Here is a 26,524-nt window from a genome sequence, read left to right on the forward strand (position 1 = left end):
TTATAATGGGGATCAGAATATATCAACTTTATTTAGAGGGTTTGGACAATTCACATGTTTTATTCCACAAGAACCTACACATGACAGCTGCAGTCATTCAAACCGGAGAAGTTTCAGGAGTTGCATTTTCATTTCACTGACTGTACATATTATAAAAAAGCAACCCCAATGAGGTCCTGCTCTAAGAATAATTGAGATTGCCCTGCTGAAAGCATATTTAAGTCGATGAGTATTCTTGAAATGTACTTTATTCTTTGAAGAGCTGAAACCACAACCCTCCCGTCAACACCTGCTTTAAGTAGATAAACCCCAAAATCTCATTCTACACTGTATAACAGATGAGTGGTTTGGCTCTGAAGCAGTTAATGACACGTTTTCCGACCAGAGCATCCTCCTCACTATTTAGGAATATGTCATCATAGTTGCAAATTAAAATGTTTTCTTTTAGCTTTAAATGTAAACACCAGTTCAGAACATGTGAGATACGGTCCTCAAGGGCCAGAGTTCTATGACTTGTCCTTGTAGCACTTTGAAATTACAGTTTTAAACTGTTTTAAAAGAATTACGTCACCCTAAAGACCCCCAACATTTTTATATATACACCTTTAAATTGACAGTAGGTTTATCATAGGAGCATCAATTTATTGCACAGATCATAACGGTAACATATTACCTAAAGCTGGAAAAATGACAGGTCAATCAAGTTCACAGATACACATTTCCTACCAGCGGCTGTGAAAAGAAAGTTCTCTTACAATAGAAACTAGAAAGAAACTGCCCTTGACTCAGAATGCAATCCCCTTTGCACACTGGATAAACAATATACATGTATTTATGGTAACTGTAATAACCTGTCATTTCTTCTACTTTACTAGATTGTATAACCACATACCGTTTCCATATAATGCCCATTTATTCCAGGTATATTTTAAGAAATGTGACATTGTTATAAACTGAACACTCAATTTAAATAATCATTTCATGTTCTGTGCTTCAATCACAGCTAGTGCTGCTACTTCTGGGTTGCCAAGAACCTGCATTTTCCTTGGAGCTTCTGTGACCGGAATGTCCCTTATTTTATGTAAGGAAGCAAAGAAAACATTTCTAATTAAACTAGCATATGTCTTCTTTCTTTTTCTTCTCTCGCTTTCTTTCCTTGCCCTTGCTTTCTTACAAAGCCTGCAAAATGGAGATTAAAATGGCTAAACTAGAAAATGAGAAACTTATTGCCAAGGAAAGTAAAACCAATCCCAAGAAGTTTTTTAAGTATATAAATGGAAAAAAGTTAAAGGTAGAGAATGTTGGTACATAATTATCTGAGACTGGAAATTTGGTTAGTGAGGACAGAGAGAAAGCCGACATCTTAAATGCTTTTTTTACTTACTTTAACTTACCTTCTTCCTTGTTCCTCCCTTTCTCTACCCTTTTCTTTCATCTCTCTCTCTTCCCTTCTTTCTTTTCTCTTCTCTCTTGGTCTCTAGAATGCTAATAGGTTGGTTTGACAAGACCGGTCTTTCACAAATCCATGTTGACTCCTACTAATTGGATTATGGATCAAGATATGATCTTGAATGTATACCTTTAACAACCCTTCAAATAATTTCCCCACTACCGATGTTAAGCTTACTGGCCTGTAATTACCCGGTTGAGAGTTTGATCCCTTTTTAACTTTGGGCACAACATCTGCCTTGCGCCAATCTAATGGAACTATGCCCGAGCCGAAAGAATCCCTAAAGATTAGTAATAATGGTTGGGCCAGAGTTAGGCTTAACTCCTTCAGTACCCTTGGGTGTATACCATCCGGTCCAGGGGCCTTGTCTACCTTAACAGCATTTAATTGTTTGCTGCAATGGCTCCTTAAAATTAGCCAGCAGGGGCTCCGTCATTGGCTCTTCCTTGGTAGAAACAGAAGAAAATAAAAGCATTTAAGATGTCGGCTTTCTCTCTGTCCTCACTAACCAAATTTCCAGTTTCAGATAATAACGTACCAACATTCTCTACCTTTAACTTTTCTCCATTTATATACTTAAAAAACTTCTTGGGATTGGTTTTACTTTCCTTGGCAATAAGTTTCTCATTTTTTAGTTTAGCCATTTTAAATCTCCTTTTTGAAGGCTTTGTTGGCATCTTTGTATGCCATAAATGATACTACCGACCCCTCGCTTTTATAATGCTTAAATGCCAATTGTTTATTCCTTATTTCCTGTTTTAACAGGTTTCTTATCTACCTAAATGATAGAAATACTTGTTAATCTCTTAAAAGCTTACCAATGTCTGAATGCCTTGTGTATAGGGAATGGCCGGTGTGGACTCATTAGTCTTAAATTGCTAAGGCCAATTAACTATTTAATAAAAAAGTTTCTTACAAGTAGTAGCTTATTACAAATGTGCCTCTTTTGCAATCTGCCTCTCTTCAAATTTCTCAAAGTAGAACAACATAAAACCAGCCAAAAGCAAAACCATATGGTATTCTTCTAAATATGAACAGGAAATGGATGGAGTCAAGACTTCTATCTTGCAAAAGCAGGACTATAAAATCATGTACTACCGGTCCACTTCGAGCCAAAATAAATTACAGACTTGGAGTCTTCACTGGATTAGATTTTCTTCCCTGATAATCTCCTTTTGGATCATTACCTGTCACTGAATTGCCTCATTCTGCCTACTAACATCCAGAGCATCTAACAGCTCACCTGTATTAAACCTCAAATTAGTAACAGCATAGTAATTACAAGCCTGCGGTGCCTGCTGCATTCCCCTGTAGAAGTCAGTTTCTGTTTATGTATATTTACATCAAATGGGCACTGGAATTACTAGCTTCTACCACCTTACTGTTTTCTGTTTCTCAAGAACCCAACCATAACACCATATATATTGCTATAATCTATTTTATGACCAATGTATATATATATATATATTAAAAACACAACTAGTCAGAGGAGCGCAAAAGGGGAGATATGTAATGTCAAAGGGTAATCCAAAACCCGTAGTCAAACAGGCAAATGTCAGGGCTGATAGCAAGGTTTCAAAGTATGGTCAAGCAAGGGCAAAATCCATAAAGTCAGTCAGAATAACAACAGACTCTGGAACTCTGTATCGGTACAACTGAGCAGAAGGGAAGGAGCAGGTCCTATTTCATAGGGAACAGCCCAATTACCAGGGCCAGGTGGAGGTGTCCCCTTTAAGTAGGCATGCTCATAACATGCAAACACATGTAGGGTAATATCTCCTCAATAGGAATGGGAGCTCTAGCTGTCAGGTACACAAAGCAGTGCTCATGCCACCAGCAGAACATGATTGTTTAGTAGGGTGAACTGCTAGAATTTTCTTGCATGCTCCAGACAACAACATGAAACAATCAGCCGTATCTGTAATAACTTAAACCAGTATAGTTTGAAAGACTCCTAGAACATTGCGATGATATACTAAACACTGGTGAAATGTTCTACTTTTGGGTCCCATACTTCTGTCAGACCACTTATACTTTCCAGTTCCCTATTTTCATGTGTTTCATCTAAGTGTCTCTCCTCTCTCTCCCCCAGTGCCCAAACTCTCTACCTCTCTCCAGTGTCCATACCTGTCTACTCCCTCTCTCCTCATGGTTCATGCATATTTGCCCCCCCGTGTGCTTCGCTCCTGTGCTAATACTTCTCTGTCCTCATTATCCCTCTGCATACCCTTCTGTGCCTACAGGTCATGGTTTCTGCAGGCCCAGTGTAAGCACGTATTGTTAAGATCTGGGGAAGCAAAAAAGTCTGTGCGTCTAATGTCACATCATAATATCATATTGATTTGATGCCTCTCTAGTTACTAGCACTGGTAGGAAATGAGCAAGCTTCACATCGTACCCGTAAACTCATAGTATAGTAAAGGAGCAAAGGTACAGATTTCTACACCTATTCTAACCTATGAGACAGGCAGGATAGCCATCCCTGGAAATAACCCATCAAAGGTAAGAAACCACAGCAGGGGGGGGGGGGTGACTATTTATACTATTCTTTGAAATGTATATAGATTATTATTTATCGTACTGGTTGTTTTGAGAACATCATTCTTTACCCTTCACATACAGCAAAAGTTCTCAAATGTACCACTTTCCTCCACATTTTCATCTTTTCTACGTCTTCACTGCCCCAATAAATACAGAAAAGTCACTCGGAATGACCTAAACATTTGAGACCTGATCCACCACATCCTGTCTATTTGGAAGGAGAATAACAAGCATTGCTATGTATTAATAATCAACACAGCTATTCTTAAAATGATCCTGTGTTGTTTCTAGAGGACATTTGAGCCACAATGAAATAGACTACAAAAAGCCCGTTTGCTTCTTTTTATACCCTTACAGGTCATAAAAACTGTGACCTGAAGTCAACCTTTCATTGCCAAATAGCTAATTCACTGATTTTCTGAAAAGTAGGTTCTTTATTCAGAGAGGTTTACAGAGGAATAGCCAGTTATTTATAACATTATACATGAACCAAACCATTACCCCTGTACCAAATATAGAAAAGTAACCAAGGACGGAGTAGTTTTTTTGTCGTATAATTTAGTTTTATTGCATACCATCAAACTTACAAGGGAAACTGGTAACATTATTAAACATGTACAGAATGTCCCCATTATAGTAGCTATAATGGAGTGCTGTGATAGAAGGTCCACATTTGAGACAGTAGGAGAAATGTGGTGGGGTGGGGTAACTGATCTACAATGTGGTCTTCTAAACTGAGTTAGATGAACGCTGTTTTAAGAAGTTCATATAATCAACCAGGACAGGGAAGTGTTTAATATGAAAATTAGCACCTTGAGCAGCGTTAAAACTAGAAGACAGTATACAGTATGCATGAATGCACTTTCTTGCCAGTGATTACCTTCTTCAAGCAGCCAAAGCTGCAGCTTCTCTTTAAGACATATAATCAGTGTTTCCAGCTTGTGGGCTCTAATTGCTCAGAACTGCATAGTTTGATCTAAATGGCAGTTAAGAAAAACATTCTGACAAAGGTTAGGGCCCTTAGTGACTGCAGATTGCTCCGGTGTACGCTAGATCAGAGCATATCAGTGACACATTACCAGAATCACGCATGGTTTGAAGTAAGCGTTCTCTTTCAGACCGATTCATTCTTGCTCTTGTGGAATAAACAGGGCATTATACCCAAAGCAGACTATCAAACTACTGGCAGCAAATCAATCAAATGTACAAATTCATGATGGAAACTACCCAGTGCAACCAGACTGCATGCTTCATTTGCCTAAACATCTTATGTAAGAAAGAAACGTATTTATTTTATTACTAAAATTGGAAGTGAAGCTGTGTCTCGTTTTAGCACACATGGGTTTATATGTTAAAGGTGCCAGATAATGTTAATGCAGTAACCAAGTCCTGAGCCATTTCGAACGTACAGTACAATACCAGTTATGGAACAGTAACAGTACAGCCATTGTGCCTTAAAAGCTGAAACGGTTATCTCCCTCTGAATTGTCAAATTGTATGACAAAATATTTCAATGATGGAAAACAGAATATATTACACCCAGACATAAACAGTGTGCATGCATGAAGAAGCCTGCCTGCTACGCTATAGTAGCTCTGTGCCTTTCCCTCTAGTCTTATAAAAAGCTTGACATTTAACGTGCAAAATTTGAAAGAAGGAGGAGGCTTTGTGATTCTTTTGCTTGGACCTGGACACTTTAGTGTTTGTTCTTCATCTCTTGGTACCTCGTTATGGATCTTGACTGCCTCTTAACTGCTTCTGCTTTGCTCACTGGTACCATGTTTTGGTATCTTGTATAACTGGTACTTGACTTCAGCCTGGACTTGGAATATCCCTTGGGTCTCCTCCATGTATGACCTTGGCTACCCTGAACCTGATTTTGTCTTAGCCTCCTGCTGTCTCTTTGTTTTTGTCTCACAATCCTGTCCTCTTCTTGTCTGCCAGCTCTAGTCTAATTACCCTTTGAGCTCTGTAAGCAGATGGCACCCAAGTACAGAGCTAAGACTGCAACAGACAGCCATCCACAACCCAGGACAGACAAGATCAGGGTTCTGAACAAGCGACTGTGCCTGCTCAAAGACTCCCACCTGACCCGGTACCTGCAGTCATGACATTTTTTTTTTCTTTTTCATTATACTAGTTCCCTTTAAGTAGTCCAAAACCCACAAATAGGGACAGAGGAATATGACCCATGATTAACTTTCCAACTATTCCTTCAATGTGATAACCTATGCAGTGAAATGAGCTGTCAACATACATAATGGATACAATGATAAATATTAAGGTGGTGTGTGTTTAGGCCTCTTTGTCTGTAAAGCACTTACCATCTGTAAATGCCCTGGTAGAAGCCAGTAACTTTGACCTTTTGATTCATGTCCATGGTTTGCTGCTTTCTTCTCACCTCTGGAGTGAGGAAGGTCAACAAACTGCAAACTTACCTGAAACAGATCATTTTATCTCTGCTGAACACTGACATGCTCCATCCATTCTTTGTTGCTTACACAGTAATGAGGCAGAAGGACATAACTCAGAGTCAATGCTATAGGGCCATTCTCTTTCTATGGATGTAGTTCTATTATTTCACTGATTCAATATATTGATTCCAGAAAATATTCAATACCAATATTCTAGATTATACCCTGTTGATCTATGTTACATGCAGGTTGAAAAAATAGATAACATATAGACACCTAGCCTTATGAAAGGACTCATTAACAAAGCATGTTCAAAACCAGCAGCAGTTATTAACAGGAAAACCTATTGTTTATCTGTTTCAACACAATTCTAATTTTTTACATGTTTTCAGTCTCTGTTTACAATAACTAGTTTAAATATTTATTTGAAAACCTAAGAATAACCCCTCTATAGAGTAAATTTCTTTTTTAATGGGTGCTATAAGGTATTGTTAAATCTAATACATATGATGCTGGGTGAGAAAGGGGAAATACTGTCAGTGGAATTGTAAATATTTCTGTGTCATATGTAATGAAAAAAGTGTGATGGCTGGAAATCCCTGTTTATCTTTAGTTCTGGGTATTTTGCATTGGACACATTTCTCTGGATTTAAAATGCAGTGGGATAAAAGATACGCATCCTAACCCTATTTGCTACATACCTCTGTGTATTTTTCCCTTTACCCCTTGTTGTTACCCCCACACTCCTCCTGAGTCTCTACTACTCATTTTATCCTTCATGGCCTACTGCACCGTCAAATGATGTTTACCGTCTTTTTCATCAAATCAAGCCACAGTTTCCTTTCCATGCACCCAAGAACACCTTTTTATGTAATACCAAGAATCCACTCCAAGATGCATATTATACAATATTAACATCCATCTTTAATTGCTCCGTGATTTCCTTTTTAATAGTTTCCCTTCAATCGCCAACATGAAACTACAACAGATAATGAGCAAAAACCTCAGAAACCCAGCTCAGCGATGGTAAATAACTACAATTAGACCAAATGAAAGACGGGTAATGTCAAAGCACACCAAGACAACGGGAAATGTGTGTTTGTAACCATTGCTTCTCTTCTCAATTAAGTCTTCAATTACTTTCTTAAAAATAAACCTCAGCTGACTTCTCAGAGATGTGGAGCCGTGGTTGCAGGCATTAGGAAGTCTTGAAGAAAGATAAACACTCAGATGCCAGTGTCTGGGTGCAAACGGTCTGCTGCAAAGAGAAACTCAGGAATGTCAAGAGGCTTCAGCAGTTTCGTGGACAGCACAACCACCTGAACAGAAAAAGAAGAGTCGATTAGGTTCTGGCTTTTACTTCTTGGGAAATATATGATAAATGGTTTGTGACAGGTTGTTTGGAAAGCAGCCCACATCTGTGCACATGCAGTGCTTAAAAGTCCACCAAATGTGACCCCTGATTGCCTAGCACTGAATACACTGTGCACGGCTCTAACATACATGACCACTGATTATATGGAGCATTCAACATACTGTACACATATCTGAAACACATTACCATTGACTATGCTGATCACTGAATGATACTCCTCACTGTTCTATTGGTTTCTCCAGGGATTGCACTAAATGTAGCACTTTGCCACTGAATGTTCCTAGTGCTTTCTATAAAGAAAAGTGTCTCGGCGAGCCCCCTAAACAATGCATATGAAGGTACTTTGTAAATACTTCCATATGTATTGTTCAAATTGAAAGAAAGGGCACTTAAACTTAGGGAGAAACTGCAGATGTAGAGCTGCAGCTTCCCACCTTCTCTGTGTCCCAACATTCCACGCCAATGATTGGATGGTGGAAGCTGCCAAACGGTGGCAGGAAAGCGTTCTTACTGAAACAAATGCTTCTACTGAAACAAATGCATGCAGCATCCGCTGAGCCAGAAGCGACTGGGGCTAGGAATATCATGTGGTGCTGGGAGTTGTGCTTGGTAGACGTCCCCCCCCCTGAATATGTAAATGGAACACCACAAAACTTTGAAGGGACCACTCAGCTATCATATGCATTAAAGTGAATATGGCGGCTGAAGTGTCCTTTTAAATATGTTTGAATCTGCTGTAAAAAGTTAGATTTTTGCCCCATACTTTCTGAACATCTTTCTTATTAATCACATAGGCTGCATCAGCTTGTCCATCAGTAGGTGACAAGTGAATTACGGCAGAGGCCAGTGAAAGCATTTCTGCTGCTGTATTTGAAAGCGATGAATGAGAAGTCAAATAGGGAAAAGAATTTGTTTGGAATCAGGTGGATGAGAGTGGGCTCTTTACTTTAAGCTATTGATAGAACACAATGCACAACTGACTGTTAAATTGACCATAAAAAAATCTCTTTTAACCATTTCACCTACTGAATATATGAGACTCCTTAACGAGAAGTAGACAAAATAACGTCTGGTCCCACAGAGAATAACAGAGAAAACAAAAAAACCTTACCCCTTATTTTTGTAGAATTATTTCAAAAAGTACTTCAATTTTAACTTTAAGAATTTTGTTTATAATATCCAAAATAAGCTAATTGAGAAATTCACAAGGGTACAGGTCAGATGTAATCTTCCAATATCAGTACTACCTCTTACAGTCATGGTCATGTACAACTGAACCACTAAGCATTGTAGGCAATGTTACACACAAGAACAATCTTTACATTTAAATGGAACGATGTATAAATCAGTGCCCTGGCTATTATATAAGAATGGCTATTAAAAAGTAGCCGGTCAAGAAATGTCCATAGTTTGAATGTTGCCAGACATCAAACATATCTTTCTGATTTATGTTGCATATACAGTGTAACAATGGCATGTGTGGCTGTTATTTAATGCCTAGATGTTTGCTTACGTTATGATTATATACACTATATGTCCGCCTGACTACAAAGCTCTCCAGATATAAATGATCAGTGATGGCCCCAGACCTTCATCGGGTCTCATAGCCATTATTAAATAAAGTAAATCCATAGTTTGCCATTCTGTTGTTAATGGCATCACTAAAAAGCTCTTTATTCCAAGCACATCCATCAGAGTGTAAATCTGTACTACCAAGCTAATTCCATTAATCTGTGATCAAAGTCTTAAAGGATTTACAGCACAGCCTTAAAGTGATTTCACAAAAAGCACAACTGCCCATGCCGAGGTATTCCTGGTCATGGCTGGAGGCGTCAATGTGTCGCTGTCAGGTGCATGGAGATATTGGGAATCCTGCTAAGAACCTTCACTCATAAGGATTAAAAGCAGTGGATCTGATCTATTTAAAGATCCATTGAAGCTTCATATTTGGGGCTTTTAAAGCTCCACACATGTCGTTACTAATCATTTATGTGGAATCCTGTAAAAATTCTTCAAGGTGCTAATCCCGTCAGTGAAATGACAAGCACTCCCCCAGCAACACCAGAGCATCTCTCGCATTAACGTGATGAAGAGGATTATACAGTATCTACCATGTCCCATGAATGTTCTTTAAAAATGATTAATGAATACTTTTAAGACATTGCCCTAAGCTGCAACAAACAGGAAAGAATGTATATCAGCTTCCTTCAGAAAAAGATAAAGACTAATTCTTTCCCGCTACACACTCTCAAAATATCTTTGCTTGCAGATTCAAAACCACAGAGACCTATTATTATTGTTTATGCGTTTAATGGGAATGTAATATCGGACAGGTACCCTTTATTCTAATTTTTGGTGATGTGATTTCTAATCTGCAATTTGCATATTGCTATGCTAAATAAAATTTGAAGTCGATTTTGTTGAAAGGATTTGGGTGATCTCCACTCAATATGTATTTTGTCTATACTTGGCTTTGGAGTTTAGAACTGATCACATTATAACTGATTCTGATTTCCCAGTGGGCAATTAAACTGCTTGCTTTGACTCTCTGGTTACCAGTGTCTTAAAAAGTGACATGTGCTGTATACACTATTTAAGCGGATTCCTCTCGTGGCATGAATTAGAGTAGACACACAGATTTAAATCAGGCAGTTCTGGAAGTGATTTGTATTTAGCGTTTGTCTGTCTGCATACCCGCAAGGGGCTTAAAGGATGGAGTCAGCAACAGATCTGCCTTTTTGCATTATCATTTTCTCTTCTAGTGATAATAATGCATTATTGCATTGTCACGATTACACTTCAGAATTATGATCTTAATCATCTATTTCGTTGATGATACCAACGTTGACTGAATTTCTAGTATTTTTAATGACAATTCATATTATGTTCTATGTGTTATATTTTCCATGTATCGTAAGGGGATATAAATAGTAAAAGGTCTTTAAATAAATGTTTACCCAGCATGATATTCCAGCGGGTGCTTGTTAAGGTATTTGAATTGTGCAGATTTATAACTAATCTATGCTCGCAAGGCAATTGGAAAGTAAATCTACGGGGATATAAATTAAGTTGTAAATTAAAGAGTTCTAGAAAAAAAGTTAAATTAACCTATTAATCCAATGTGTGCAAATGACACCTACAGCTCAAATTACAAAACACTCTCACAAGAGATGTATGTTTTAGCAAATGTTTAGAATCTATATCAATAGAACTTTCAGGTCTCAGGATAATGTCACATAGACTTTATCTCGGAGTGATCTGGCCCTTCTTGTCTCATCACTCTTAGGATGAGAATTAGCCTATTTGACACAGAAAAGTTACATTTAATTGATAATCAAAGTACATTAATCACATTCATTGATATCAGTTTGCAGTATGAACAGGAGCATGAGGTAGCATGGAAAGCTGAGAGACATGGGAACTGACAATGGTTTGGGACAGAGAGGTGGCGGAGATTAGAAGAAATGTGGCAGGTTACAAAAATCAACTAGAATAAAAAGTTGACATTTAGTTTAGGTACGGATAGTTTAAACAAACTAAAGATTATTAGTACCTGAATACCGGGCTTGAGGGTCGACGCTAAGTCTTTTATCATTCGGACTTCTGACACAGTGACTCCACCAATCACAAACAGCATCACAAGGGAGGCATCTCCAGGATGTGGACGGCTAACCTAGACATGCAGAAACACCAAGCATGTTACATACATCAAAGGTAATAAAATACACGTCTGAGTCTTAACCTATTATCTGACTAACGGGTATTGGTCATTTCTGTAGCACACAGATGGTTTATGAACGTTCAGGAATATGAAGAGTGCTGTTCTGGTTTCATGAAACTCTATTCACTATAATAGAGAGTACAAAGCTGTTACATTGTAAACACGAACTAAACACAAATATGAAACATTGGAGTAATTGTTCTTGAGAAAAATATTTCCTATTACAAGCTTCGGAAATAAGGACTGCATCACGGTCTAAGAGCTTGGATATTGCAATCTCCTCTGGAGACAAAAGCAGAATAATCATTTAAACATAAAAATAAATTTAGTACAGGACCTGAAGATAGACGTCAAGGACAGATTAGTTAACATGTTTATTTGCTTGTTGGAAAAGGTTTCCTCGTCCTTTTAGATGTGAGCACTTAAGCAAATGTATTTTGCCCAATTTGAAAGCAATGAAGCTCAATGTACTCTTCATTCATCTATATAACTGATACCCGTAGAGCAAGCCGCACAATATATTGGGTTCTTTTTTAACACCAAAGTGTATGTCTCACCTTGACACATTGTCTATATTTGCAATATTTCATCCATTTTACAACAGAATTTATACAAATTACAAATGTATTGAATTAGACTGCCTGTATAAGATGTGAATAATGCGATATAAACTCTCTATTAATCTTAATAAATCTCTATTACTGTTCTCGAAATTAGAGAAGTAAATACAATAGAAAATGTAAATCCAAGAAACTGTTGAGGTAGTCTACTGAGTCAGTAGGCTTTAAAGGTGTACGCACAGATAATTCTATTTACTAAAAACAGAGCTGAGAGGAGAGTACTCAGAGGAGTTGCGTTTTAGCTCCTTGGCATCACTTTTCACTATGCAGGTCCAGCCCGGTTGAGCTTGGAGCTGCAGGAAGAGCTTGGCTGACCTTGCATAATATATAGCGATGTCAGCGAGATTTCTTCAAATCGCCTCACCCATTAAACTATGCATTATACAGGGCCGGCTCAGTCCTTCTAGCTGGTGAAATATGCCAGGGACACCCTTCATAATGAATACTTAATTGAGGGAGCTGAATCTACAACTCTCTCTTTAATGAACAAAACCATTTTCAGGACTAGAGATGGAAACCTCTGAATCTATCTGTACGTGTTCGTAAATCAGAAGAAGCACAGCACATAATCTGAAAAAAGTAAACATACTTTTATTGTTGATCAGGAGCAGATGATTGTCACCTTACTATATATACTAATTATAACCAGAACTGAAAACACATGGACAAAACACGAAATCATTAAGATCTATTTGCAATTAAATCATTAGCTTATAGCACCAGTCACCAAAATGACACTAAGATGTTCAGTTCCATTTAACTTCCAGGCTAAATGGAATGAGAAGAAATACTTTCATTCCATTATTACTTACCCTTCAGCATTACAAATGTTGCGCCAGCTTGAGTCGTTGTCTGTCCAATATATTAAAATTGCATCCCCCTTATTAATTATTTCCAAAGCTGAAATGCAACATAAAACTGGATCACCTATACTGATTTGAATAATTCCAGGCTTCGCCATTAATAAAAGGTAGGGAACTGCAGCTGAGTACTGCCTTTTTTTTATTGCAAATCTAAAAAGAGGTTAATTGGTATCCTATGTATTTGACCTATCACCAGCTAGCTCCAACACTGGGTCATGCAAGTTCCAGGGGGTCTAAGAAGGCCCACCATGGGAAGTGTAGACAGTCCTCTCTCCGAATTCAAAGGGAGGGCTTTCTGGTCAAGGATTGCCTGCTTGAAGGAAACAAAACTTGAGCAAAGTGTGGACACCTAAGTCTTTAATATATATTATTTGTTGGTGAGACTGCTCCACAATGGTTTATGCCATAAATACATAAAAAAAGAACCTATATTCTTAGTATGAGCTCCAGTGCAAACAAATACATTTTCTCATCCACTATGCAATGGTGTCTAGAAAGCAAAGTGAGTGAAATTGTGCCATTAAGTGTGATCCCAATGTGGGCAACCGCATCAATAGAAAGTTTTGTCATGAGCTTGCAGAGGTGAGCATATATTAAATTCCCTAATATCTGAATGTAAAACAACTTCAATGTTCAATTCTAGGCTTCTATTAGTGTGTTATAAAGTCTAATAGAAGATGCGAGTATTATAATAATAATAATCTTCTGAATTTTTTTTTAAAAAATGTCAAAATGGATTAGCTGTCATTACATTGAGTCACAGTTTTCCATTACTCTTTACTGGTAGACCATTTGATTGTTGTATTGAATAAGAGTTTTAATTACAGAGCCTCCAGTTAAAAAAAAAAAGTTAAGTACATCGACACTGTGATCTAAGCAGTATCCATAGCATCGGGATTTGTGTTTGGTTATTTTAATCTACAGCGATTCGTTTATATACCATATTTCCAATATTGACCAAGGATTAAGTAGTGGCTGAAAAACATAAACCCCAAAACACACTATCATGTTTTTCAGTATAAAACAAATTGTGTAATGGCCTTGCTAATCTGGGGCTAATATTTACTCTGCACATACACAGCTCTATGAACCGTTTGCATTGTGCTATTTTAGAGAATAAAAAGACTTTCATGCTATTATGTTTCTTTAGGAGTAAAGGTAAAGGCTTCGATCATACAGCAAGGTGAGCCATGTCCATTATAAGTTCACACGTGATTCAAGCTCGGAGAAAGCCAACATTGTAGACCATTGTCTGCTGATGAGTGACGAACATGGATTGATTTTCACAAGATGGCTGGTTTACGAGTAGCTGCCACAAGCAGTGTTTTACTTATGAAATGGGCAAACAGTACGAGAGGGTCATTTATCAGCAGAACGATCCACTACTAGCTCTGCTGCTAAGTAGCTGGCTGGGCAGGCTCTGCAAGCAATACATAATACAACAGATAATGGCTTTAGCATACAGCGTGTGCTTTACATAGTTAAATGGGATCGTTATTATCAAGAGGCAGGTGAGTCACACATCATACAGACTTAAGTACAATCAATATGTGGCTATTAATATTTCACAATAAACAACCTTCTGTGTAAAAGGTGTCCTGCGGTAAACTTTAAATAGTGGGGTGCAATAAACTCCAGAAAAAGATGGTAAAAAAGCAATGCCCGATTAATATAAAAATTAAATACTTCAAACCACATTAAAACATGGACACGTTTTATTGCACGTGAGGATCGTTGAATATATTCTACCATGTTAAAGAGAGTACTTCAAAAATAAATGAAAAACAGCAATGTTACTTTATTGGTCGAAATGCTCTACTTGTGTTCATTTGTTTTCTACTTATACTTTGATCTACTTTTTTTTTCTATATCTGAAAATGTTATGGAGATTTGGATAATCAAAATAGTAAAAAAAATAAAAAAAAATAAACTTTTCCAGTAAATAGAGGTTTTTGGTTTTTTTTTAGAAATTGGATCAGTTAATCTCAATTATACATTTTTGGTTTCTTCTTTATAAACAAAGACAGGTGGGTTTGAAAAGTTGTTTCCCTTCAACTTAATTAACTATGCAACAAAATGAAAACCAGCCTAAACATAATAACCAAAGGGCACGTGTGTCATAGGAAAGCGGCCCATGTGTGTCTTCCTCAATTAAAATCACACGATGGATAGATCTATGAAGCTCAGCATTAGCCATTGCACTTGGATTAAGAGAGCCAAACTGCTTATTTAGGATGCCTTATGGTATAAATGGCAGTAAAATAATAATTAAAAAAAAACTTAGTTAAAAAGTTATCTTTTTATTGCCCCAAATTTTGAGTAGGCAGCGTGTACTTTAGAAGTTACAAGCTGTTTTCTCAGGGTGACCGGCACTGCCTTGTTGCAAACGGTGATCTGGTTGCTGACAGTCACTCACTGCTCCTACAATGTGTGATAGAATTTATTTAGAATAGTTTTATGAACCAAATGAGCAATCCTAATTGCAGGTCCAGTAAGAGAAGATTGCTCCAACAGCCTCTGGTCTCAATTGATTGGCGTTCATCATCAGCACGCATCTACAGCCCCTGAGCTGCCAGTCGGAAAGATACGGAACACAAAGCATATCTTAGCAGATACAACTCGCTTTCTTAAAAATACAGGGAACATAAAATAATTTAGGCTTGTGTGATCCATTTTAAAAGTACTGGCTATATAGTTTAAATAAATCATTGCATAAAGACAGTAACATTTGTTATGACCTAGGGACCCCCTCATACATATAATCCCTGATCAAAAAATTCCTTTAATTTCACATTCCTGATTCCAGAAACTAACTTTAAAGCTCAGCGAAGACTGATCCCTAAACCTCCATGTAGATTTATCCGAGAAGTCCATGTATAAACTGCTCAGTTGTCCTGGATATTCCAAAACACTTTGGCTTCACTATTTGAAATACTGGTTTAGGTTTTCGCTGTGGTTTCAGATCTTGGTTTGTCTATTTTGACCTTAGATTGCTATATTTAAAAAGATCACAGATTTCTTTTGGAGTTCTGTTATGGACTAAAAAAATATACCGTGCATATGTGAAGCCAATGGCTCAGCCTATGGTTAACAATCAGTGTCTTTTCCTGAACTTATTAAAACCACAATGACTGCTTGAACTCCCCTTTTCCATGTTAAACATCATTGTAAAAAGTAATAACATATACAGAACTATTACGAAAAATCCTTATTAAATAACCAATAACATACACTAAACGGACAAAAGTATTGGGACGCCTGACCATTACACCCAAAAGGACTTTGATGACATTGCATTCTAAATAAATAGACATTAATATGTAGTTGGTTGGTTTCCACTCTTCTAGGAAGCCTGTCATTTAGCATTTTACTAACACAGCATATATGGGTGTAAAATATAGTGTCAACCAATGCAGGTGGGGAGTACAGCACTTAAAATAGATTTTGTTTGACATATAGTCAAAATCAATCAGTTGGGACATTTATATACTGGTATTAGTCACTAACAATCTAAAAGTTGTAGTTGTCTATATAAAGCACAATAATGAAAGTCTTATGCAGGTATGAATTAATCTACATGATAAAAAGTATATACGTTTTCATAAAAGTATATAAAAAAGTATATAAAATATGATTAATATAACCAATTATTTACTGTTTCATTTAGCGCCATCATATCTGGCAGCGCTGTACAATGGGTTAAAAGGACATATCTCAAGTATATGACATCCCAATTTGGAACAAAATGCAAGAAGGGCCCTTATCAAGTCTTTTTATAGTGGGTAGAAAGGCAGTAAATGCAGTAAAGTTGGAAAACCTAGTTTAGGGTGTAATGAATACATGATAAATAAAATGTCACACTCAACAGGCAGTGATCTGGACACAGAAAGCCAGTTTTGAGCTGTACAGCTGTATTTTATCTAGATCCCTTTCAATGGTTTTGTGTCATATGCCCAAAATTTATGCTTTAGATAAGTGTTTTTAAACAGCATTTGCTGGGTATGTTCCTTGCTTTGTCGTATGTACATATTTGTCATTTCTGAGACACCCCAAAACTTTTTTTGGCAGAAGCCACTCCTGAGAAAATTGCACCTTTCCTTCTTTACTTGGTCAACAACCTCTTACAGAGGTCCAGTGCAGCACCAGAGCCCTAGAAACGACTGTAAATGCATCAACAGTTCCCGCAATGTCTTCAATCTAACCAGTTGATTTATATTGGGAAGCACTGGCCCAAATCAGCTCTACTTACCCCATGGGTAATTATACTAGTGTGGCTGGTCTATCCCTAAGAGTGGCACTTGTATCTATATAGATATATATATACACACACACACACCAAATCAGAAATTCATACATCAACTCCCTGATTTCACCATTAATGCCTGAGGAAGGGACCTAACAACTTGGTCTCGAAAGCTCGCAATCAAACTCTCAGTTAGCCAATAAATGGTATCATTTTAACTATACTTTTCTCCTGATTTCACCAGGCATCACTTATAAGTTAGCAATATTTAGGGACAGCTCAGCCTCTACTACAGAGATCGACCGCTAGCTAGCTTAAAATTAAAAAAAAATATTGGTTATTGTTTAAAAATACTTTACATCTAAAATAAGGAGCCTATACAATTCTGTTTTACCACCAATTTCATTTCCGGCTATTAAAAAGCAGGTTGTGGGCATAATGCTGTCGTGGAACACGATGTGCTTCCCGAGTGGGTGAGCACAAATAGCTACATTTCTGTTTCAAAGTGATAATTTAGCAGATACAAATAGGCTCAGCTGTACAGAACACATGTTAAATATTTCATTATGGAGCTGTTTGCACTGGTGACACTTTTATAGTTGTTAGGCTGTACAAACATAAAGTGCCATCAGAAAGGAAGCATGTCTAATGTAATTGAAGGACCAGAAACTACTTTTCCAGCGTATTTGTAACTGTGTTTCAGCAAATGCAAAGCTAGAAGTAGGTTTTTCAATTTTTCCAAATAATCTGGGTTTTACATCTGCGCGGTAAGCTTTAACAATCCTCCTTACCAGTGCAGACTCCTGGAGTCCCCGGTGTCTTGCGGGGCCGGCGGGGGACATCTATTCTAGGCAGAACGGTATACAACTTCCGGTGCCAGAAGTGCCGACACTGGAAGTTGTATACCATTCTGCGTAGAATAGATGTCCCCCGCTGGCCCCGCAAGACACCGGGGACTCCGGGAGTCTGTACTGGTAAATCTAGGGGAGGGGGGCACATCTCGGGGGGGGTACAGAGTGGCAGCATATCTCGGGGGGGGGGACACACAGAGTGGCAGCATATCTCGGGGGGGGACACAGAGTGGCAACTTTAAATTCCTTTTTTTCTTTAAAAAAAAGCACCTAACTTTTGGGGGGCGGCCTATACTCGAGCCAATACGGTATATCAGAGGTTTTAATGAAAGCAATGACTATAAGACACATCTTCTATATTTGTGATCAATACTACTTTTTCCGTGTCACAGACAGGTGAGATGACAAAACAGTGCATGGTGCTCTCTTATAATTCTTCAATAGATTAGACATTCTGCTTTCTATCCCCACTTAAAGCATGTAAGAAATGTGACACCTCTACAAACACCGTATGTCTAGTAGAACACTCAACATATATTTAGATAATTACACTTTTTACATTTTCTAAATTGGCACCTTCAAAAAAGAAATGAAATGTGACTGTAGCTACATACGCACCCAACCCAGCGTACGTGATATAGTGCATGTACCCATACTGGGGGGGGGATTTCCCTCACCTCAGGTACTCATTGTGAACATTTTACCCATAACAATAGCATTAACCAATACTTCAACTAGTTCAACTATCGCAGGATGCATCAGGTTTATTCATTATATGTTGTATGTTTTACAGAGGCGATTGCTTATTTAATAACTTACAGTACAAAGTCCTTTTAATATCATAGGTACATCTTTATCTAAGGAACATAAGTGATGACTATTAAACTTACTAAAGAAGGCGTGAAGGAATTGCATGCCAACTGTATGCTACTTAAACCCATATATAAATTTAATATGTGTACCAGGATTTACACAGCTTTATACATTACAAAAATAATAATTTAAGGTCAATAAACACCTTTTTGAACTTTGTTATAACCTTGTTGGCTCCCAATGCCAGCTTGGAGATCAAATAATGGACAGACAGCAGTGCATGTAGAGTTGCCAAAATGTGCAATCGCTTGTGTATGCACTTAACTACATGAGCATTTGTATCACTATATTATATATATTTACTGTACCAAACTGAGGGATATCCCTCTAGGATCAAAGGTTTACTTTAAGGAGATATTTAGACAAAATAACCCCAGATTTTATTTAGTGACAATATAAAAAAAATAAAAAATAACTTGCATCTGCCATCATAGAAAAGCATGCACCGCGGAAGTTCTTCAGTATTGAAACATCTAAATTGTTGAGCCCCAAGCTAAGAGGAAGACCAGAACCGGGAGGAGGCTCAGGTGTAGGCAAGTAAAGTTTGGCAGAAGTGTTATTGTTAAAGGACCAACAGAACCAGATACCTGTATAGGTAAACTGCAGGCACGGGTCCTAGGCAGATAATACAGGAAACCAGGGGTTAATGCAGGATAGATGGCCAGACACAACTGGGTTCGATACACAAAACAGGTAGTTGTACAACCAATCCAGAGGTCTTTTAATGGAACAGGTAGTTGGACAAGCCAGGTATGGTATACAGGTGAATCAATCTGTAGCAGAATCACAAGGCAGGGGAGTAGTCAGACGAGCTAAGGGTCAAAAACAGCCAACACAATACCAGGATCACACTAAAGTATCGGAGTACTCTGCAGTTACAGATTTTTAAAGCCTCTAGCCGCCGGCTGAGAACCACTGAGTGTCTGCCTGCTGGTACTGGGTCCCGGCAGCGTGACAATGACCTTATTCATTGGGCTTTGCTTTAAAATACTGTGTATATATATATATATATATATGTATGCATACATACACATTATATAGACGAAAATTTCAATGAACCAAGGAAACCGCATAAATGCCACAAAAATGTGGCTGCAACACATGCCTAAAATTGTACAAATACATTATGACAAAGCACAATAAAGTAAACATATAAACTGATGGTTTGGTTATGCTACGAAAGCTTCTTTTTCCCCATTTTAAATGAATAGGTTTTATTGTCTTTACTGCTTATACAGAAAATTAAAGTGAACTAAATCTGTATTTTCCATTCTATATAAAAGAAAAAAAACACCAGTGGTTCCAGCCGAAAAAAAAAAGGTCACAAAGTTAGCAGTGTTTTTCTTAAGAACTCTCTTGTGGTAACCGAAGACGAAGCCGTTATTTTACTTTCAGTCAAAACAAGTCTGCTTGAAAACAGAGCCTGGAAGAGCTTTCTTCATCGGATGTAGCTTGGATTCCAAACCACAAATTGCAATAGCACTCACTCAAAATGCCACTTGTCATATGAGTACACGTGAAATGAAATTACATTTGCCGTGGAAATGTTCTGAAAAGGCGCAGTTCACTTCTGAACAAGCTTTCATTTTGGCTGTGTGAGAGCTGTAGGTGCCTCTGCCAGGAATATGTACCCTGAAATCTACAGCTTAGCCGCCTAAGGCTCTCTCTTTTGAAGTGAAAGATACCATCTGAAAGAAATTCACTGCAAAAAAATAATCAAGTTTCATCTGGGGGGAAAAAAGACATTTAGTATGAGGTTTGTATGGCGTACCTCTCTTTATCTGCTTTCTGAATAGGATTAGAGTGGTTATCAGCATTAAAAAGTAACAAAAGTCCATTGATTTCAGTGGACACAGGCCCATTATAAGTGGAATATGAACAAGAAAGAATTTTTTCATTATTGACTTTCATACCAAGCGCCTCACATTTACTATTAGAAGCTGATGTCTTCTTTTTTTTTTTCACTGTACGAATCTTTCAATGTTATCCTAGGATGAACTATCCAGCTGCTACAATTACTCTGGATAACCATCACTTTATTGAGATCTTTGGGAATTGGTTGACAGACCAATGCATGTGCTGGAGTGTGTTTTAGCTTTTTATATATCTTTATATTTTTTTACATATATTCAGTTATATAAAATCACAGTCGAAAAATGTTACATTGACACTAACTTTGCAATTCTTAGCATTAGTTATAGCGTCTGAGTTGGCGGAAATCTGAGTTTATGGTCTTCCCTGGGTAAAGGTTCACCTCGTACATTTAAGTCTTTTCATTCTAAATACATCCAGAAGGAGAGCCTGCAAAATGTTTCTTCCTTTACAAAGAGATAGAAAAGCAATAGAATTTAATGGAAGACGAGAGCAGTCAGACTAATCCTTGTCTTGCCATTTTCTTACTTGTTAGAAAAGCCTCAAACCTTTTTTTTGTCTAAATCCCAGATTAAGACTTTCTGCCCAACAGTATTTTGCTTCCTGTCTGTTTCCTATTTTTTTTATATATCTAAATGTTTCTATAATATCCCCCATCTCTTAGATCTCCTCTAATTCATTAGTTGATCAGCATCATTACTATTTTAATCCAGTACAATTCATCTACAATATTTATATTCTTCGGGAGAATCTTACAGCAGTTTGTCTCTGTATTACATTTTAGCAGAAGAAAAGTTCTACACAAAATATACACTAAAGCACAATTTCTTCTCTATCTCATTTCAAGCAATGTTTCATAAGGCAATTTTTACAATAGTGTTATTTGAAATCCAATATAAATCATTTCTCCATGTCAGTTACAAACCAACAAGGTTGTTTTGACACAGACTAAGATGTGCCTGACCGATCCTGACCTGGAGAGAGTCAGAAGCATTGCTTTTAAGGAGAGTACATTTACTCAAGTGGGAAATACAGAGAACATAATAACAAACCTGGCAGACAACTACACATGGGTATTCGCAAAATGTTCACAGGCAGATGTAAAGCCAGAGTCAAAACAGTAATGTATACACATGTTCATACTTTACTTCATTCATTTCCTTCCTTTCATTGATTCACTCTACTCAAGGTGTTTGAATTACCCCGGAGGCTTTCCAATTTCTACCATAAAGTACCCTATAGTCACGCTGCTACTGCTACGGGCAAATATTCATTGCTGCCCACGTACACCCACTGCACATACTTTTGTAATTCAAAACATTTTATTGACGTGCTTTAACCTATTATGCAGGCAATTATCAAAACGACTTAGACATGAAATTAACTTTATCCATAATTATGATACATAACCATATGAGCTAAGAAGGTCATCAAATGAATCCTATTTTTTTCGGTTCACATGGGCTGGCATGATATTACTCAATCACGGTGACTCAAGGATCAAAAAAATAATGCCCACGCACACAAGTAAATAGATAACAAAGCAACATGTGTACAAAAAATGTTAAAAAACTGCTAACTCTATAATGAACTAAGCACATCCCCAGCACAATATTTCTGGCATTGCTTCTGTCACAACATTCGCATTCTGCATCTGTTTATTTGTCTCCATTGTAATGTCATGTGGAAGCACATGTGCTTAAACACTTCCGACATGGCTTTATTCACACACATTGTACAATGAACTAGAGGCTGCCAGGAGAAATAATTCTGCAGATACACAAAGCAAAGACGTGGTTAAGGACAAATCATCAGACAGACTGTAGAATTTGGTCCAGATGAGGCTTCAGATCATGTGCATCTCGTATTCGGTTTTATTCTAGAACCCTTCACGTTGTGGGGGAACCTTAATATTCTACTCAACTAAGTCAACCTCGGGATCATCGGTCTGTTTATACAGCGGTGATATTATGCAAGGGCAAATAAGATTTAGGTCTGTTTCACTTTGCAAATATGTTTAATTTTCCAGGGACAAGTAGATTTGTCATTAGGAACAGTATGTTCTGCGACATAAGATGCTTCATTAAAGGAGTTTTTGGCATGCTTCATTATCTAACTCCAAGCTCAGTGGACAGAGGTTTTTGGTAAAATATTTAGTTATTGCATTGTAATCTTGGTAGCCTTGTAAATGTTACTTGGAGAATGGCACTTATGGTGGTTAGAAACTGAAAAATACTACATTTCAGATCAGATGAGATGAGAGCTAACACCTCTTCCATATTGTTCACACAGTCCTTGCTTTAAATGAAAATATCTCACTTTCTCTCCTTTCATTTCATATACAAATCCTTCTAAAAATGTCAAACTAAATTGGTATTGGTCACATGTGGCCATCTCCCATTTAAAGTTGAAGTAAAAAAAAAAAGAAATAACCATTTATCACAATGATGTTTTTACAAACATAGGTTAAGCTTCCTATTTCACATGTGAACATTCTAATGAACTCCTTGCATCAGCCCAAAGACCACCAAGAATATTGTGAAGGCTTTTGATTGCTAGCCATTTCTAAATGGCTAGTATATTTTGCCCTAGGACTGGTGAACCATATACTCCCGATTTATATCTAAAACCGTTTATAAACCCAGGAAGATAAAAAAAAAAAAAAGTTTAAAAATGTCTAGGGTTCAGATACCAAATGAAGCGATACAAGCATTTTAATTGTTAGTGGTAACTGTTTTATTGTAACATGCAGCGCGTTTATCAAGTAATCCCTGAAAGAACTGTTAACAGAGCTGGATGGTGGTAAGGACCTTTGTTTCTTCTCGTGATTTTGAGCACAGGATCAGCCCACAATTTGTAGACACGAGGTGAATTCATGGCTTGGTTATAAACAAGAAACTGTACACAGACTGAGTAAAATAGCTCCAATCATATATTGTGTAAAATGTTTGTTTTACTGAACTGCTGTAAGAAAAATAAAAGATTACAATATTTGAGGTTGTTAATTGTTGGTCTCACCTTCATAAACATACTGAATCCCGTCTTTAAAAGGTCAGTGAGACCAGAGGACATGTGCTCAATGTCAAGAGGTTCCGCGTGATCAGGATGTAGGATCTCCTCCACAATTTGCTTCAACAATGGCTTGTAAGAGGCCTGTGGGGAAACATTACATATCAGACATCCACCACGGAAAAAAACAAACCAACAAAATCAATCTACTGTATTTGAAAGAGTGGCTTATTTATTGGCATATTCATCAAACCGGATCAATTCTCATAGAAAGCGCTACATGTAGAATAGGACAAATCTTTTTCATTTCTGTAGAACATTTACTCATATTTCTCCAGATTCAGAAACCACACCGTCACAAAAGCCCCTTACCGGAGATTAATTTTTATTATTGGTATGGTGTTTGGGATAAACAATACAGATGTAAACCTACTGGAAACTCAGACACAACTACATGATATCTGATGATGTAAGCTTTGCCACAAAAATAAATTACAACCGTCTAACTGAAAAACAATGTTATTTGCAACCACAATCCAGCAGACTGTAAGACTTTCCTTCTGCGCCACTATGTTTCAATTGCCAATTTTAACTTCCCTTTATTAAATATTTCTATTTCCTATTGTAACAGCGTCATGGAATTTGCCAGCGCCATATACTGGCAAATAATAATAATGCTTTTGAATTTAATCCTTTAATAATTCTACTGATTTAAAGGGTCACCATTGACTGAGAATTAACCACAAGGAAATCTACTGGCAACATGAGGTCTCAGTTCATTTACTGGCCTTCAGTCTTATTCACCATAAAATGGAATATGACTGAAAAAATTGAATGGAATATATGGAATATAATTTATTTGGGTGGGATATCCATAGTAACGCATACACTTACATTACTTGTGTTAATGCAACCAAACAAAACGGTGTGGGCTGGTGAGGAGGGAGAGGGTCAATTGCCATCAAGGCTGCTCTGATTTGAATGGTTTGAGTAATCAGTATTTTTTTGCATTAAATGAAATCTGCAAATAACAATAAGTAGCTTAGCTGGGAACACACTGCATTTTAAAAGCTTTCCCCATGCTAAGTACAGGAGGCTCATGTTTTGTGGTGGATATCCCCTAACGCACTGTGAAGCAATGAGCCCCATTCTGTACCAATTCCAATCTGTAACCAAACTTAATGAAACAATATTTTGAGGACAGTTTACTAGATTTCTTTCTTGCCAAGATTTTCCCAACCGTGTATATAGGAAGCCTGTATAAGGAAGTTCCGATTCCAAATGTTTGTTTAGAAACTGAATAATTCCAGGTCAGCCGACTATGAAGATTCTGTAGAAGAGCTGATGATAATATGATGCAATGAAACTCATTTGGATTCTCGTGCTATACAGAAGGGTAGATTATACAGAGATTATCTGATCTATCAACACCCCAGCGTGGGGGTACTTCAGTACCGTACACTTTAATGTAACAACACAAATAATGTGGATAATTCTTAAACACACAATCTTATCAGGCTATGGCATGTCTGACAACTGGGATGATATTTAAGGGGGGGGAAAACATCTCATGTGTATAACGTTTCAGTAAAGGCTATCATTCCAAGTGTTTGTGTATATAGCAAAACATATTATGATACATTCAGGGCTGTGAAAAAGTATTTGCCCTTTCCTGATTTCTTCTGTTTTTGCATATATGTCAAACTTAAATGTTTCAGATCATTAAACTAATTTTAATATTGGGCGCAGTTAACCCAAGTCAACACAAAATACAGTTATTAAATGATGATTTCATTTATAGAAGAAAAAAGCTATCCAATACTGCCTGGCTCTATGTGAAAAAATAAGTGCCCCTTAGTTACTAAATCAACCAATAAACCAAATATAATAGATAATGTCACTAGACATACCAGGCATAATTACTGCCAGCCCTGTTGAATCTAAACAATTAAATAAAATTGGTCTTGCAAACTGAAGTCGGCTAAAAGGTCATAAAAAGCAGCACATATTGCCTTAATCTAATGTAGTCCAAGAACTGATTAAGGTCATTGGCATCAATCAGTCTGGGAAAAGTTACAAAGCCCTTTCTAAGGCCCTGGGACTCCACAGAGCCATTATGCACAAATGGAGAAAACTTGGAACAGTGGTGAACCTTCCCAGGTGTGGCCAGTCTACCAAAGTGCAACTTTTTGGAAGACATGGGTCCTGTTACGCCTGGCATAAAGTAACACAGCATTCCACTATAAGAAGATAATACCAACAGTCAAACACAATGGTGTTAGTGTGATGGTTTGGGGCTGCTTTGCTGCTTCAGGACCTGGACGACTTGCTATAAGTGATGGAACCATAAATTCTGCTCCCTACCAGAAAATCCTGAAAGAGAATGTCCGGCCATCAGTTTGTGACCTAAAGCTCAAGCGCAATCCACCTCTGAATGGCTCACAAGAAACAAAATGAAGGTTTTGGAGGCATGACTTGAATTTGATTAAGTTGCTGAGGCATTACCTTAAAAAGGCAGTTCATACTCAAAAACCCTCCAATGTGAATGAATTAAAAGAATTCTGCCACGAAATTGGTGACAAGGTTCCTTTACGTACAAGACAAAGGGTGGCACAACTAGTTATTAGGTTCAGGAGGCACAAAGCTTGGAAAATTTACCTTACCTAAACATTCTTTGTATTTTATGCTGTTT

General features: G+C 37.4%; 1 protein-coding gene across 1 annotated transcript in view; it reads right to left on the minus strand.

Moving 5' to 3' along the window:
• Positions 1-7,268: 7,268 nt before the first annotated feature.
• Positions 7,269-26,524, minus strand: part of SCFD2 (sec1 family domain containing 2) — a 163,355-nt gene continuing 144,099 nt past the window's right edge. The window contains exons 7-9 of the mRNA XM_053458443.1: positions 23,842-23,976; positions 11,334-11,453; positions 7,269-7,724 (exon numbers count right to left, since the gene is read on the minus strand). Coding sequence (XP_053314418.1) covers positions 7,632-7,724; positions 11,334-11,453; positions 23,842-23,976 — 348 coding nt within the window. The 3' untranslated portion in view covers positions 7,269-7,631. The remainder of the gene's footprint in view (positions 7,725-11,333; positions 11,454-23,841; positions 23,977-26,524) is intronic.

The sequence above is a fragment of the Spea bombifrons genome, chromosome 1, assembly GCF_027358695.1.
Source record: "Spea bombifrons isolate aSpeBom1 chromosome 1, aSpeBom1.2.pri, whole genome shotgun sequence".
NCBI lineage: Eukaryota > Metazoa > Chordata > Amphibia > Anura > Pelobatidae > Spea > Spea bombifrons.